Raw genomic sequence first — 13,244 nt, 5'->3', positions numbered from 1 at the left:
GCAAGAATTTCGAAGCGGAGGGGCGGGAGAGGTTTCCCTTTTCCCCAATTCGCAATATTAGAATCGGGAAGCAACGGGCTTGACGGCTTCCCGAGCGGCATTTCCTGAAACGTTTCTCTCTCCGGCGGCCAGCGCGGACGGGGAGTTTGCGGTGACCCACATGACCAAGGCGCAGCTGTTCCACACGGGGGCGGTGCGCTGGGCGCCGCCGGCCATCTACAAGAGCTCGTGCAGCATCGACGTGACCTTCTTCCCCTTCGACCAGCAGAACTGCAAGATGAAGTTCGGGTCGTGGACCTACGACAAGGCCAAGATCGACCTGGAGCGGCCCCAGGCCTCGGTGGACCTGGCCGACTACTGGGAGAGCGGCGAGTGGGCCATCGTCAAGGCGGCGGGCACCTACAACACCAAGAAGTACGACTGCTGCCACGAGATCTACCCGGACATCACCTACTTCTTCATCATCCGCCGCCTGCCGCTCTTCTACACCATCAACCTGATCGTGCCCTGCCTGCTCATCTCCTGCCTGACCGTGCTGGTCTTCTACCTGCCGTCCGACTGCGGCGAGAAGATCACGCTGTGCATCTCGGTGCTGCTCTCGCTCACCGTCTTCCTGCTGCTCATCACCGAGATCATCCCGTCCACCTCGCTGGTCATCCCGCTCATCGGCGAGTACCTGCTCTTCACCATGATCTTCGTCACCCTCTCCATCGTGGTCACCGTCTTCGTGCTCAACGTGCACCACCGCTCGCCCGGCACCCGCCGCATGCCGCGCTGGGTGCGCGCCCTCTTCCTGGACCTGGTGCCCGGCTGGCTCTTCATGAGGCGGCCGCCGCCCCAGGCCCGCCGCGCCGGGCGCCGCCGCTGCCCCGCCCGCGCCGCCGTCAGCACTTCGGCCGGCTGGGGCCGCGAGGAGCTGGAGCTGGGGGCCCTGGCCTCCTACCGCTCCTTCCGCCCGCCCTCCCCGCCGCCGCCGCCCCCCGCCGGGGACCGCCTCGCCGAGGACGCCGGCTTCCCGCTCTCGCCCGCCGTGCTCCGCGCCCTGGAGGGCGTGCACTACATCGCCCGGCACCTCGGGGCCGAGGACGCCGACTTTAGCGTGAGTGGCGGAGATCGGGGGTCGTTACGCCGAAATGTCACAGGCAAACGTACGACTGCACGCAAACTAAACGGCCGTTTGCATCCAGGTGAAAGAAGACTGGAAGTACGTCGCCATGGTGATCGACCGCATCTTCCTGTGGATGTTCATCCTGGTGTGCCTGCTGGGCACCGTGGGCCTCTTCCTGCCTCCTTGGCTGGCCGGCATGATTTAGTTGCGGTCAGTCGCCCCCTTAGCCTTGCCCGTGCTGGCCTGTCGCCCATCCCGTATTTATTACTGTTACCTTCATTCTTTAATCATTAATAATCCATTGAATGGATCAATAATTATTCACGTATCGAATGTAATTAGTAATTTAAGGCATGAAAAATTGATGTATTTAATTAATTACTTACAGTTTTACTTAATGATTTAATGGTACTTTAATTCATTTAATTTTGGCACTTTCAGCCCTCCATACAAATATAACCTTTTTTTTTTAAAAATCTTGGATGATTTTATTCCCTAGTGGAATCAGGCGGTAAACGCGCGGCGCATTCAAAAGAAAAACAAAAGACAGGTGGCGACAGTCTATGGAAGCGTCTGTACGGGCCGGGCCAGGTTGGCGCGCACCCGGGCCTGGTCCACGGCGTCCAGCATGTTCTTGCTGTCCACGGCCAGGCTGTGCGCCGCCGCCAGCATCTGCTTGCGGCACTCGTCGCGCAGCGAGGTGATGGCGTTCTGCTGCGCCAGCCGCATCTTGCTGATCAGCTCCGCCATGTCGTTGTTCAGGAGCTTCTGCGTGCCCTCGATCTGGACCAAAAAAAACCCCCACAAAGTACCATCACGTTTCCGTACGTCGTCCCCGCTACCTCCTCGAACGGTGGACGGGAGGCACTCAAATACCGCAAGCTGTTTATTTTTAGAAGGAGGCATCCGGTTTTTTTTTTAGTAGCGTTTGTTTCAGGTGTCGGTCATTGCCATTCCACACACTAGGACCGATATTCAATCAACTGCTTCTCATATAACAGGTGTTTATTGGAGGGAGGCGTCTATTCACGGAAAAGTATATGTCATGAGATTTTCATGAATGATTAGGAACCTTTAATATTGCATTTATTCAATGGAAATGGCTGTTTTAAAAAAAGTAGAAACAGGAATTTAGCATCCATTTTTTTGGTAGCGTTTCTGTTGCGTCATTGTGAGCCATTTATTGTTCCTGTTCCACATGGTACAGTAGGTTAGTTATTTGATTGACTGCATATGATAGCAGGTGTTTATTGGAGGGTGAGAAGACTGTACAATATGTGTGATGAGAATTTCATAAATGACTAAAAACCTTTCACATTGCATTTTTTCAATGGACATGGCTGTTTATTTGCTCCAAAATGTAGAAGCATAGGCAGTAATATTTAATATAACAAGGCAGCATTTAGCCAGTTTCTTTTTTTTAATACTTTGCTATCCAAGTCTTTTTTTCTGCATTTAAAAAAAGAAAAAAATGAATTTAATACATCATTCGTATGCCAGTTATTTATGTTTCCTTTCTCATTGCATGATTAAAAAAAAAAAGGCCGAAATGTAAGAGGTGCCATTGCGGCGCGTACCTCTGTTCGCACCGACTCGTGCAGAGTAGGCAGGATGTCGTCCACGCTGCGGATGAGCTCCCGCAAGGCCAGCCCCACCGACTGGCGACACAACGGCATCGGCGTCACTTTCAGCGCACTTTGCATTTCATCACCTCATCCATTCATCATCCGTCTCTTTAATGCATTCGCATCTTCACAGTTTTTTTTGCTTGTCCGAATTAGTCATGGCAAGTTTTGCTAGGGCCAACCAATCACAGAGCAGAAATTAAGCCAAAGTCCAGGACGTGGCAACACAGAGTTCTGAACTCTGATTGGACAAAAAAAAACATTACAAGCACACGAGTGAAGAAATATGAGGATTGAAGCGGTCTTTTGGATTTCACCTGCACCACGGTGACGTATTGCTCGGGCTGCATTTCGGCGATGTCGTTTTTCAGCTGCACCACCACTTTCACTACGTTCATCACGCACGGGTAAACCTTGTCATCGGAACGGTCCAGCTCGGCGGTGGGCGCCGGCTAATTTCAAGGGGAAAAAAAAACGAAACAATTAGAATCAAGCTAGCATGTTTGATGATAACGCAAGAGCGGTTTTCATAACCTGCGCCGTGAGCCGAGGAGGCTTCACCGGCGGACCTGCAAGATAAAAGGCACCTAGTTAGGCACACCACATCAACAGTACATTTGCTTTGGCTATGCTAGCTCTTATATATACGTATACTTTGTCATGGGTGGGTTCATTTTATTCACACGCAGATGGTGCAGCAACTCATATAGACAGACAATAAGCATCACCTGACTGTCATTCTTTGGAGAGGAATGCCAAATATTAATGCTGCGCTGATGAGTTTACATGATGGATTGTTCACATACAAATGGTGCGGCAACACATATGAACAGACAATATGGATATCCATTCTTGTATGTTTCATCCTTCCCAAAAACTGACAAGTGCTATACTGATAAGTCGAGAGAAGCGCAAACTCTCAGTGACTCGTACTGTCCATCTGTCTGTCCCGTACTGCCCCCTGGTGGCCAAGATGAGCACACCAGAATGTTTGATTCTTTTACGTACCATTGTCAGCATCTGCTTGCTCAGACTACAAAGAACGGAGAAAAGAAAAATCATGAGGGTTTGGACAGTTCGGAAGCCAAGGGGTAGCTTTTTAGCTAACCTGTGGCGCCGGGGGTTCTTCCGGTCCCATAGGGTCCTGCAAAAGAACAGGCAGGTTCATTTGATAGCAAACGGACACGGCGCCTCTCTCGGGGACGCTCAAGAGGGGCACGTGGATTTTGAGACTAGCGGGGCGTCCCCGGGGCCCGAGGGAGAGCTCGGCTGCGTTCCCCACCAGGAGGCGCTCCTCTTTCTCCAGCCACGCTTTGTCGGCCGCCATCTGCGCCTTCTGCCGACGCAGCGTGTCGCGCATTTGCTGGCGCTCCATCTGCCACAGACGCTGGGCGTCCTCGCGGCTGTTGGGCTCCGTTCGGGGGAACTCCTTCTCCTGCAGGGGGCGGCAAAAACCATTTGCTTTTGCCGGCTGCTACCTAAAGCTTCTTTCCTAGCAGAGGAATGCAATATGGCCCTCCAGTGCCAATCACTGAAACAAATAATTCAGCGGAATGTCTTATAACCAGCGTAACAGCGCCCCCTCTCGTCCAATTGATGCTTATTGTTTCCTGATTAGCATTTGTGTGAGTCGTCTGTAATCTGATGTTTTTTTTCATTGACATTCTTTGTTTTGATTTGTTTTTTTTAATTACGTATTTTGGTAATTTGTTATTTTCTTGCTCAGTTATTTGTTTCTGTAATTTGTACTTTAGGCCCACCGTCGTACTGAGCATCATTTTCAAAAATGAATTCGACTTATATTTGCTTTATATTTGCTTGAATTACACTTTGTTTCATTTACGATGAAGCCATTGAAAGCGAACGGTGTTGTATTACCGGTAGTGACCTACTGAAGGCAGTGTGGTGCAACGCATACAGACATTAGAAATAGTTAATTGACCAGAAAAAGAAAATGCCGCCAAGACACCAACGAAGAAAAAATGGCTTCAGCGGCGCCGGAGAAATATCAAACATTTGAGAGATACCTGTTTGGAAAAAATAAAGTGCCCAGGGGATGAACTTTGAAAAGAATGTAAGAAATTGGCCGTGCTCTTCGTGAAAGACGTCAATTGACGACGGAGACATGAAAAATAAACAGCTGAACTACGAAAGACTTGGCAGGTAAGCGCAGCTGTGCTGTGAATTGTAACTCAAGTCGTTGCTAAGTTTTGAGTCATAACGCTAACGAAAATATTCTATTAAAGTTAGTTTGCGCCTCAATACAAACAATGACACTGCAAGTATGAACATTTTTGAAGAGTTTTTCAAGTTGTTCTTGTGGTCAATGATGACAAAGAATTTATGAAAAATAAACGTGAGATGTTCGCTGTTACGACGCCGAAGGACTGAAATTCAATGATGTTTAAAGATTTGTCTACAGGGTGACAAGAAAAATGTACAATGCATCTCATTTTGTTGTTCCCTCGTTACATCGCGGTTCGGTTATCGCGGCTTCACTCTCACGGTTTTGAAGGTGCGCCCTATAATTGGTTGCGACTTAAAGTACGGAAAATACAAATCAAAATTGAATCGCGATGCGTCATCAGACACCGTGAGAATTAAATCTCACTTGGTTCATGTTCACATAGGTGAGTACTCACTGTTTTTTGCCAGCCGTGTAGACCGAGTTGTGGCTTGAGTCATTTTTGAAGGGATGGCGAACTCTTGACTCAAGCGCCGGCGTGTAACTCAAATATGGCTCGCCGTTCGCAAAAGCCGAAAGGCGAGATGTGTGCGTTTCCTTACCCCCATGCTGCGACGCCGAGGGGACCTGAGGGGCAGCGGCAGAGTGTTGACCGAATCCACGGGCGACTGGTAGTCGCACGGGCTGGCCAGATCCGGCGAGCTGGCGCACAACGCTTCGTTCAGCTGCCCAGACGCACGCACAAAATGGGGTCGGCTCCTCTCGAAAGGACACGGCGCGGGAAACGCGTCCCGACAAGTACCTGAATGTGCAAGCCGATGCTCAGCGTGTTCCCGAAGCGCCCCGCTTTCTTCCGCGAAGGCTGCGATCGCAAACAGAAAGCGTCACGGCGGAGCCTTTTGGTACGCGGCCGGAGGCGGCCGGCGGCTACCTTGGGAGGCGGTTCGGAGAAGTTAAACTTTGTGTCAAAATATTTGGTAGCGCGGGCTCTGTCCCGTTCGCGTTCCGCTTCCTGTTCCTTCTCCATCTTGTGTACGTCACTGGCAAACACATTTAGGAAAAATGCCTCAGTCGGGTACTTTTTCTTTTACCGCGGCACGGCACCGTCCCCTCGTTAAGAGCCGGGCGTTCGGGTAAGCGAATAAGCTTCCTTTCGGTACCTGATTTTGACCACCAGCTCGGTGAAGTTGGGCCGCTCCCTGGGGTCGTAGGACCAGCAGCGCGTCATCAGCGAGTAGAGCGCCGGCGGGCACTTGTCGGGCTTGGGCAGCCGGATGCCTTGCTCCAGCTGGTTGATGACGTCCCGGTTCTCCAGCCAGAAGAAGGGCTGCTGGCCTCGGCTCAGGATCTCCCACGTGCACACGGCTGCCCGCCGTTTGGCCCATGGATCGTCGTCAAGTCATGGCCGGAGCCCGATTCAAAAGAAGGCGGGACTGACCAAACATCCAGACGTCGCTGGCTGAGGTAAAGCGCCTGAAGTTGATGGATTCCGGCGCCATCCACTTGATCGGCAGCCGCGTGACCGACGCTGCGATTTCAAGCGCAATCGGCCGTCGGTCAGCATTTTCGCATCGAGTTTTGCCATCAAGTCTCATCCACCTCATTGCGTCCGGCAGTGTTTTTGGTTTACCAAAATGAAGTTTCTGGTCAATTTTTGTTGTTGCGCCTTTTAATCCTTGCTTGAAGTCTGAAATGTACGCTACTTATTCAGGTTGTTTCATCCGTATACACCTTACTCATCATTTTTTTGTTTCATCTGTCTCTAGACTGTTTTGAACGACATTCTTCCACCTAGAGACAAGAAGTGCAAAGTTCCATCGCTTTCAACGGAAGTGGTCTTTCTGGTGCGCTGCTTGTAAGTCTGTTTATCATTCTCATCATGTATTGTTGTAATTAGCGTTATTTGCTACATTGTCACTCAGGGTGAGTTCTCGCATCTTCAAAATAATACAAGTAATATAGCGCAAAGTAGACTAAGCGGTTTAACGTGCACAAATGAATCTTGCACACTTTTACCCTTGGGCTGACCAGTTCTTTTTATGCATAAGTAACATAAGACCTAACGGTCTCGCTCACAAATATCCAAGCTACATTTTTTCGCAACGTTTGCGATTTCCACGCTGCTATGACGGAGAGGCGCAAACCTTTGTAGTACTCCTCGTCCTCGATGTAGCGCGACAGTCCGAAGTCTCCCAGCTTTACGCAGTCGGGACTGGCGACCAGCACGTTCCGAACGGCGATGTCCCTGCGTTGATGCAAGAATTACTCTCGGTTAGGTTGAGATGGAGGGTAACCCCCCCCAACAAAAAACCCCAAAAAGATGTACTGTATATCGATGTACTGCGTGCGCGTCTGCCGACCTGTGCACCATGTTGACACCTTCGAGGTAGACGAGCGCTTTGCAGATTTGCAGGCTGAACAGCACCAGGGTCATGTTGCTCAGCTTGTTCTGGTTCTGAGTCAGGTAGTTGCCGAGCTGCAAACACGGACCGCACGTACACCCATCGCCCCCATTATCTAGCTTGCTAGCGGTCGATCGCGGGCACAAGTGTTAAGGAGCTTTTATCTTCCAATTACCGTAACGTGAATGCTAACTCATTTGAGTGTTTTGCACGCGCACGCCCCCAAATCTAGCGTGACGGCAACAGGACATGTAGGGAGCTCATTAGCTCGAGAGAAGGCGGGAATCGGAATTTTCCGCTCTTTAAAAATCACTGACCTCTCCGTACTCGTAAAGTTCCATGACGATCCAAACGGGGTTCTCCTCGATGATGCCGATGAGCTTGACGATGTGAGGGTGCTCCAAGTTCTTCATGATGACTGAAAAAAGTCGTGATTTTTATTAGCGTTATTATTTTTGACCGCGGTTATTTTTGAATCCTGGCCGGCCAAACCTACTGGCTTCGCTCATGAACTTCTCCATCACGTCAGCTGAGCAGTCCTTGCACGTTTTGACGGCAACATTCACCCGCTCTCCGTTCTGATTCGGTTATCACAACGCACGCTTAGCTCAGTCCGCGCACGGCGATTCGTGCATTCATTGTAATTGCCCGCGACGACCGGCAAAATCCTAATGCCGGTATATTAGCATAATCTCGTACGCGTGCGTAGCTCGTGCGCGTTTTGTGACGCTCGTTTGTAGACTTACCTTTGATGCGTAGACGCCGTCGTAAACCTCTCCGAAAAAGCCCTCGCCGAGGATTCGCCCGAGCGTGATGTCGCCGCGGTCGATGCCGTACTTGACCGCTAAACGAACACACGTTGAAATTTTTCATTGAAACGATTTAGGTCGGAAAATCGACGAGCCTTTTTTTTTTCAAAGCCTTTTTCGAAGTTAGAAAAATGTTATTTTTGTCATTTGTTTTTCTAATTGTGAAAGCGAGACGGTGAATTCAACCAACCTGATCTGGGTCTTTCGTCCAGAATCTCACAATAGATGTCTGACCCTGAATATACAAAACCACAGAGGAGACATTTCATGGATATTTTACCTACTAATTCTCAAATACAGTTAAAAAAAAAAATATTGCAGAGTTTGCAGACACATACCCATACTGTGGCGCATGGAGCTGGTGTCCCGTTTTCTGCGGAGAAGACATCCGAATTAAAGCTGCATTCTCAATCACGTCAGCAGGCCTCATGTGTCGAAAATTGGACTCACCCAGTGGGAATCTCGGGGAGGGCGCTTCGCGTGCTGGAATCTAGCAAACGCGCCCGAAACATGCCCGTCAAATGATTGCTTCACGAGATGTAGTATATATGTGCCACAAGATGGCACTAGAACACAACTTTTGTATTTGACAGCGCTGTGGCCTGAATAAAGGCAGATAAAAGGCACTCTGTAATATTGTAACGATCTAGTCAGTTTGCACAAGTTTGTTTAAATGTGTGTCCTTTGGCCACTTGGTACAGGCACATTCTAGACTACCGTAACTCGGTGCAGAAATGTTTTTTTTTTTTTTTTACGTACGGGGAGAGAATACGTTGCTGCGAGAGTCTGTCGACATGTGTTGCTGGACCTTTTTTTTCTACAGTGTGTTTCAGCCTGTCTAAAAGATTTGCCATCGTGTGTTAGCATTGCTACCAAAACAACAAGTACACAACTTTGCCAACAAGCAGCCGCTAAGTGCGCAGTTACCGTGGTTTTGCCTGTAGATGATCGACTCCTCCGAGTCGTTTTCCAGGCGCCAGTACCCGTCGATGAGATCCATCATGTTCTCGGCCATGGGCACGCCGGCCACGTTGATGGACAGGCGCTGTGCGGGCCGCAGTAACAATCGGGAGGCGGGACTAGGGCGGAACTCAAAAGGAAGGCGGTCCCTACTTGTCTGGCGCCCTCCACGTCCAGATTGATGAGGGCCTTGCCGTCGCCCTGGGACAGACATTGCACCCTCTTGATCTGCTTGAAGTCAGCCAGGAAGACGGGCTGAGGAACACATTTGACGCGGAAGGTCAGCCACGCTAAAATAAGACTTCCATAATATACGTGGAAATCGCTGTTTTGTTTTAAGCTTCCCGGCAGGCGCGGGTATAAAGGGGATGCCGGAGGACAATAAATCTGCGGAGTTTTGATGTCGCCCACCGGTCCGGTGGCGGTTGATTAACGGACTGGTACCGGCCCGTGGACCGGTGCTAAGAGACCTCTGTTTTAGAGGATTTTTGTCACAGTCTAGGCTCTAGGGCGTCTTTCGGCGGACCTTCATGGAAGCGCGGGTCGGGTCTCAGAATTTAACATTGGTCCCTGTCAAGGAATGACACATCGACGTTTGCTCTGCTTTCAAAAGTACGTTGCTAAGATGATAGCTAAGTCAAAAAGTTTGCGTTTTCAAACGCGCTCACCGCCGAATTCTTCCGCGTCCGTTGTCGGATTCCCCTTCCGCCGATGACCAGCTCCACGGCCAGACTCCAACCTTGCTGTTGCATAAAATCAAAGATCTCGTCCGCCTCGCCCTGAGGTGGCCATCTTGAATGGCGCGGCCGGCCGCACCCACCACCAGCTCGCAGGGGAAGACCTCCTCGTCGTAACTGGTGAACTCCTTGAGCGTCTCGAAGAACTTGACCATGCAGTCGTCCTCTTTGAGCGTGGCGAATTGATGGAACGTCTGCTGGATCAGCTTGCGCAGTTGCTTGGTCTGGACCGCCGCGCCGCACAATTCCAAAGCTTTTATTTTCAAACATTTCGCACGAGCGCAAAGGGGTGAAGGGTTACCTTCATGCTGTTGATCAGCTCCAGGGGGAAGAAAAGGTCCAAGCCCACCTCCTTTCTTCATGTTGGCAAAACAGTAAGGATTAAAGCAACTCTCGCTGCTCCGCAAATTCGTCTTCAGTCGTCGCCGTAGACATAAGCCAGATTTTTTTTTTTTTTTTTTAAAGGCATTATTATCGAGTAGAGATGTGAACTTACTCGAGCAGCTCAAAGTTGGACTTCTTCTCAAGTCCTTTTGCGTTCATGTCTCTGTAAAACCTCCTAAAAGAAAGTGGAACGCCTTCATTAAACGCGTACGTTGGAGCTGGGCCTTAGATCCAAAGCGTCATTCTCATCACCTGATCTCCAAGCAACCCAGCTGTAACGCCAAGGCCTCGCTGACTTTGCTGGCGTGATACTGCATGTAATCACTTCGCACCTGACATCAAATGGCAACAAAAATCCATCGCAAAAAGTCGGCGTGAACATTAGACAGCACTCAATTGACTGCTTTTCAAAGTTGAGCAGTCAAAACCTGCGACGGACTAGTGTGAAAATCCATTCCGCGATTTACTGTAATCCCCCAAATATTGGACGCGCCTGCGTATAGGTGCGCAACAGCCGCGCGCCACAAACTTTATGATTGCGTGCGTGCATGGCAAAAGATTGCAATTAATAAACAAATCGAATGGAGTAGCTTTTTGTCTTCTCGTGCGCACAGCTCTTATTTGAATCACCTGGAGACATCATTACCTCTCGGTTTTTGTAATACTCCTGTGCGTGAACGAGGTTGGCCTCGGCCCTTGTATTGAAAATAATGCCGTAAGAAGGTCAGCTAAAACGAGCCGCCGTGAGCCGCTAACCGCCAACTGACGTCCGCCCGTTACGGTAATTGTTGTAAGTAAGCATACGGCCGATATAAAAATGCATATGTGCGCGTCAAAACTCAGGCTTATGTGGCTGACGGATCAATCTTCCTCGAATGGTGTAGAATGCAACCAAAAAAAACTTTTAGCCTTCACTTTTGGGGAAGAGAAGTCCAATATATGGGGAATTACGGTAGCTGGTTTTCAAATCGCCTTTTGTTTATTCTTAAACGGTCAACTAATCGAGTTGGTTCAGCCCTTCAGTGGGTATCTTCGCTACCAAATCAAAAGTTTCCAATGACCTGTTGATAGAAGTACACCAGCGTGGATCGGTCGTCCTTGAACTTTTCCAGGAAGTTGACGGGGATGTACCTGATGCGAAGGTCGTACCTGCCCCCCAAACAACAAGAAGGTGAAGTGCGCCCTCCCGTCAGAACTCCGGGCCCTCCGTCCTAACCTCCTAACGTCCTACCCTCCGGCGGGCCGGCCAGGATTGCGTTTACCTCCACTCGGCCTCCAGGTGGTGGCTCTCGTAGCGTTGCTCCACCTCCCCCACCGTCAGCTGGGGATGCAGCCAGTGGAGCTCCTCGGATTTCAGGTGCTTCAGCAGGAGGCCGAAGCATCCCTCGTGCTCCACGTTGGGACCCAGGCGCCCGCTGATCAGGATGGAGCGAATAATTGCCTGAGGGTCGACGGCGTCCAAAAAAGCACAAATGAATCATATCCACGAGCTGGAGTCCAAAACAAACAAGCGGACGCAGCGTAACGAAATCAAGCCGCGCTCCTCGCGCTCACCCGGATTTGCCAGGAGCTGTCGCACTTGACCAGCTTGAAGTTCTTGCCCAGGTTGTTGTTGGTGCAGAAGCACACCTTGAGGATCTTGACGGGCCCGCCATCACCGGCGACGGGCGCCGAGTCTGCGCCCGGCTCGGCGGCGCTCTGTCTCGGGCTGGGCACCTTCCAGGACAGAGTGTCGCCGGACATCACCTCGTACATCTTCACGGTCTGGTGGGCCTCATATCATCCTAAACGGGCAAGAAGAAATCATGCTGCCGCAAATAGAGGTCCCCAAGCGCCAGTCCGCGGCCGGGTACCGGTCCGTGGATCGACCCCAAATAATGACGTTTAGTTTACCCTTTTACACTTCGTTCATCTCCACCTCATAAAACAGCGCACCCGTCAAAATGTTTTTTTTTTTTTCTTCAAAAAGGAGGCTCGATTAGCAGAGTTTACTTTGCTCTCCGGCTCGGAGCGCATGCGGGTGTGTGTTTTGTTAGCCTGAGGTCATACATTCCCCAGCGGGACCGTGCCGTGCCGTGTGTGTGTGTGTGTGTGTGTGTGTGTGTGTTTGTGTTGGTGTGTGTCATGAGCAGGGAATGAGAGGGTGCAGCGTGTTGCACCATCACCCGAGCGTAGGAGGCGGGCCCCACGGACGGCTCGACCGCGCTTGACGTTAAAGACCAACCGACATTCGTGGAATTGAGTCATAAAATTAAAAAACACATTTGACACCCCTGATAGTTTCATATACATATACATAACAGCCAAGTCCAAATATCAGGCATGCACCTGACTTGTTATGGTAACAACAAGCGTTCCAAAGTGACGGTGGCGTTGGAAACATTCCGTTTTTTTTCACCAAGTGCGTATGAGTGTCAGATTGTGATGAATGACTTTCGTTAATTTTTTTTTGTTGTTTTTTTGCTTCGGTGCAATTGTGTTTCAAAAGTGAAGTATCGGTACTTGATATTTGTATCAGTCACTGCAGAGACGACGTATCATACTGATATTGAATGTTTCCAATGGCAGCAGGCTTTTATTCTTCTTATTTAATATTATTATTTTAAAGACGAAAATGCGATATTAAAGTTATAGTCCTTTATTTTAAACGATCTGTCTTTTTTTTTTCCGAAGTGGGTAGGGAGGGTGTATCAAATATGCTAGAAGTGTCAGTACTCGGTATCAGTGCAGTCAATAAAAAGACTCGGAAATGTGAACGCTAGACTTTTCCTATTTTTTGATATAGTGCCTCGGACGCATTTGTAGCAATGATATGTTGCTTGAATTTGTGAAGGTGTCCCACATGTGGCCCCCTGGAGGTATGGCGCTATGTCAAAGAGGCAGGCAGGCAGGCAGGCGGGCAGGCAGGCAGGCCGGCCGCGTTGGAATGCGGCCGCTTGCGCGCTCACCTGCACAGACTTGCAGCTCTCCTGAGCAAAGTTCTCTCTCAAAGAAAATGGCAGCCAACAGCGCGTCTTTTGCAGCATTTCAACCA

The 13,244-nt window shown here is 50.0% G+C and overlaps 2 protein-coding genes and 1 long non-coding RNA gene across 11 annotated transcripts in view; 2 read left to right on the top strand and 1 right to left on the bottom strand.

The window, feature by feature from the left end:
* chrna2b (cholinergic receptor, nicotinic, alpha 2b (neuronal)) overlaps positions 1 to 2,423 on the top strand; it is a 21,678-nt gene extending 19,255 nt beyond the window's left edge. For 5 of the 6 annotated variants that reach the window (XM_088402748.1, XM_088402746.1, XM_088402749.1 and 2 more), the window contains 2 exons: positions 133 to 1,099; positions 1,188 to 2,423. In XM_088402748.1, coding sequence (XP_088258874.1) covers positions 133 to 1,099; positions 1,188 to 1,313 — 1,093 coding nt within the window. In that variant the 3' untranslated portion in view covers positions 1,314 to 2,423. The remainder of the gene's footprint in view (positions 1 to 132; positions 1,100 to 1,187) is intronic. The other variant, XM_088402747.1, reaches the window with a different exon arrangement.
* Positions 1,383 to 13,244, bottom strand: part of ptk2bb (protein tyrosine kinase 2 beta, b) — a 12,179-nt gene continuing 317 nt past the window's right edge. The window contains exons 2-31 of one of the 2 annotated variants that reach the window (XM_088402745.1): positions 11,765 to 11,994; positions 11,473 to 11,651; positions 11,272 to 11,359; positions 10,463 to 10,542; positions 10,323 to 10,385; positions 10,128 to 10,182; positions 9,910 to 10,050; positions 9,758 to 9,832; positions 9,243 to 9,344; positions 9,057 to 9,174; positions 8,580 to 8,619; positions 8,468 to 8,502; positions 8,320 to 8,364; positions 8,067 to 8,164; positions 7,817 to 7,898; positions 7,638 to 7,738; positions 7,279 to 7,394; positions 7,063 to 7,163; positions 6,357 to 6,446; positions 6,079 to 6,283; positions 5,850 to 5,958; positions 5,721 to 5,780; positions 5,521 to 5,643; positions 4,016 to 4,168; positions 3,842 to 3,877; positions 3,742 to 3,766; positions 3,268 to 3,302; positions 3,051 to 3,185; positions 2,686 to 2,766; positions 1,390 to 1,891 (exon numbers count right to left, since the gene is read on the bottom strand). In XM_088402745.1, coding sequence (XP_088258871.1) covers positions 1,670 to 1,891; positions 2,686 to 2,766; positions 3,051 to 3,185; positions 3,268 to 3,302; positions 3,742 to 3,766; positions 3,842 to 3,877; positions 4,016 to 4,168; positions 5,521 to 5,643; positions 5,721 to 5,780; positions 5,850 to 5,958; positions 6,079 to 6,283; positions 6,357 to 6,446; positions 7,063 to 7,163; positions 7,279 to 7,394; positions 7,638 to 7,738; positions 7,817 to 7,898; positions 8,067 to 8,164; positions 8,320 to 8,364; positions 8,468 to 8,502; positions 8,580 to 8,619; positions 9,057 to 9,174; positions 9,243 to 9,344; positions 9,758 to 9,832; positions 9,910 to 10,050; positions 10,128 to 10,182; positions 10,323 to 10,385; positions 10,463 to 10,542; positions 11,272 to 11,359; positions 11,473 to 11,651; positions 11,765 to 11,965 — 2,994 coding nt within the window. In that variant the 5' untranslated portion in view covers positions 11,966 to 11,994 and the 3' untranslated portion in view covers positions 1,390 to 1,669. Of the gene's footprint in view, positions 1,892 to 2,685; positions 2,767 to 3,050; positions 3,186 to 3,267; positions 3,303 to 3,741; positions 3,767 to 3,841; positions 4,169 to 5,520; positions 5,644 to 5,720; positions 5,781 to 5,849; positions 5,959 to 6,078; positions 6,284 to 6,356; positions 6,447 to 7,062; positions 7,164 to 7,278; positions 7,395 to 7,637; positions 7,739 to 7,816; positions 7,899 to 8,066; positions 8,165 to 8,319; positions 8,365 to 8,467; positions 8,503 to 8,579; positions 8,620 to 9,056; positions 9,175 to 9,242; positions 9,345 to 9,757; positions 9,833 to 9,909; positions 10,051 to 10,127; positions 10,183 to 10,322; positions 10,386 to 10,462; positions 10,543 to 11,271; positions 11,360 to 11,472; positions 11,652 to 11,764; positions 11,995 to 13,244 lie in introns of both variants that reach the window. The other variant, XM_088402744.1, reaches the window with a different exon arrangement.
* LOC148406792 (uncharacterized) overlaps positions 4,706 to 13,244 on the top strand; it is a 21,926-nt gene continuing 13,387 nt past the window's right edge. For all 3 annotated transcript variants that reach the window (XR_015863749.1, XR_015863748.1, XR_015863747.1), the window contains exons 1-2: positions 4,706 to 4,896; positions 6,685 to 6,773. This is a non-coding gene — a long non-coding RNA (uncharacterized LOC148406792). The remainder of the gene's footprint in view (positions 4,897 to 6,684; positions 6,774 to 13,244) is intronic.

This window comes from Hippichthys cyanospilos, chromosome 20, assembly GCF_059441005.1.
Source record: "Hippichthys cyanospilos isolate Australia breed blue-spotted pipefish chromosome 20, RoL_Hcya_1.0, whole genome shotgun sequence".
NCBI classification, from domain to species: Eukaryota; Metazoa; Chordata; class Actinopteri; order Syngnathiformes; family Syngnathidae; genus Hippichthys; species Hippichthys cyanospilos.
Note: the sequence above shows the minus strand (reverse complement) of the source record. Positions and strands in the feature narration are given on the sequence as shown.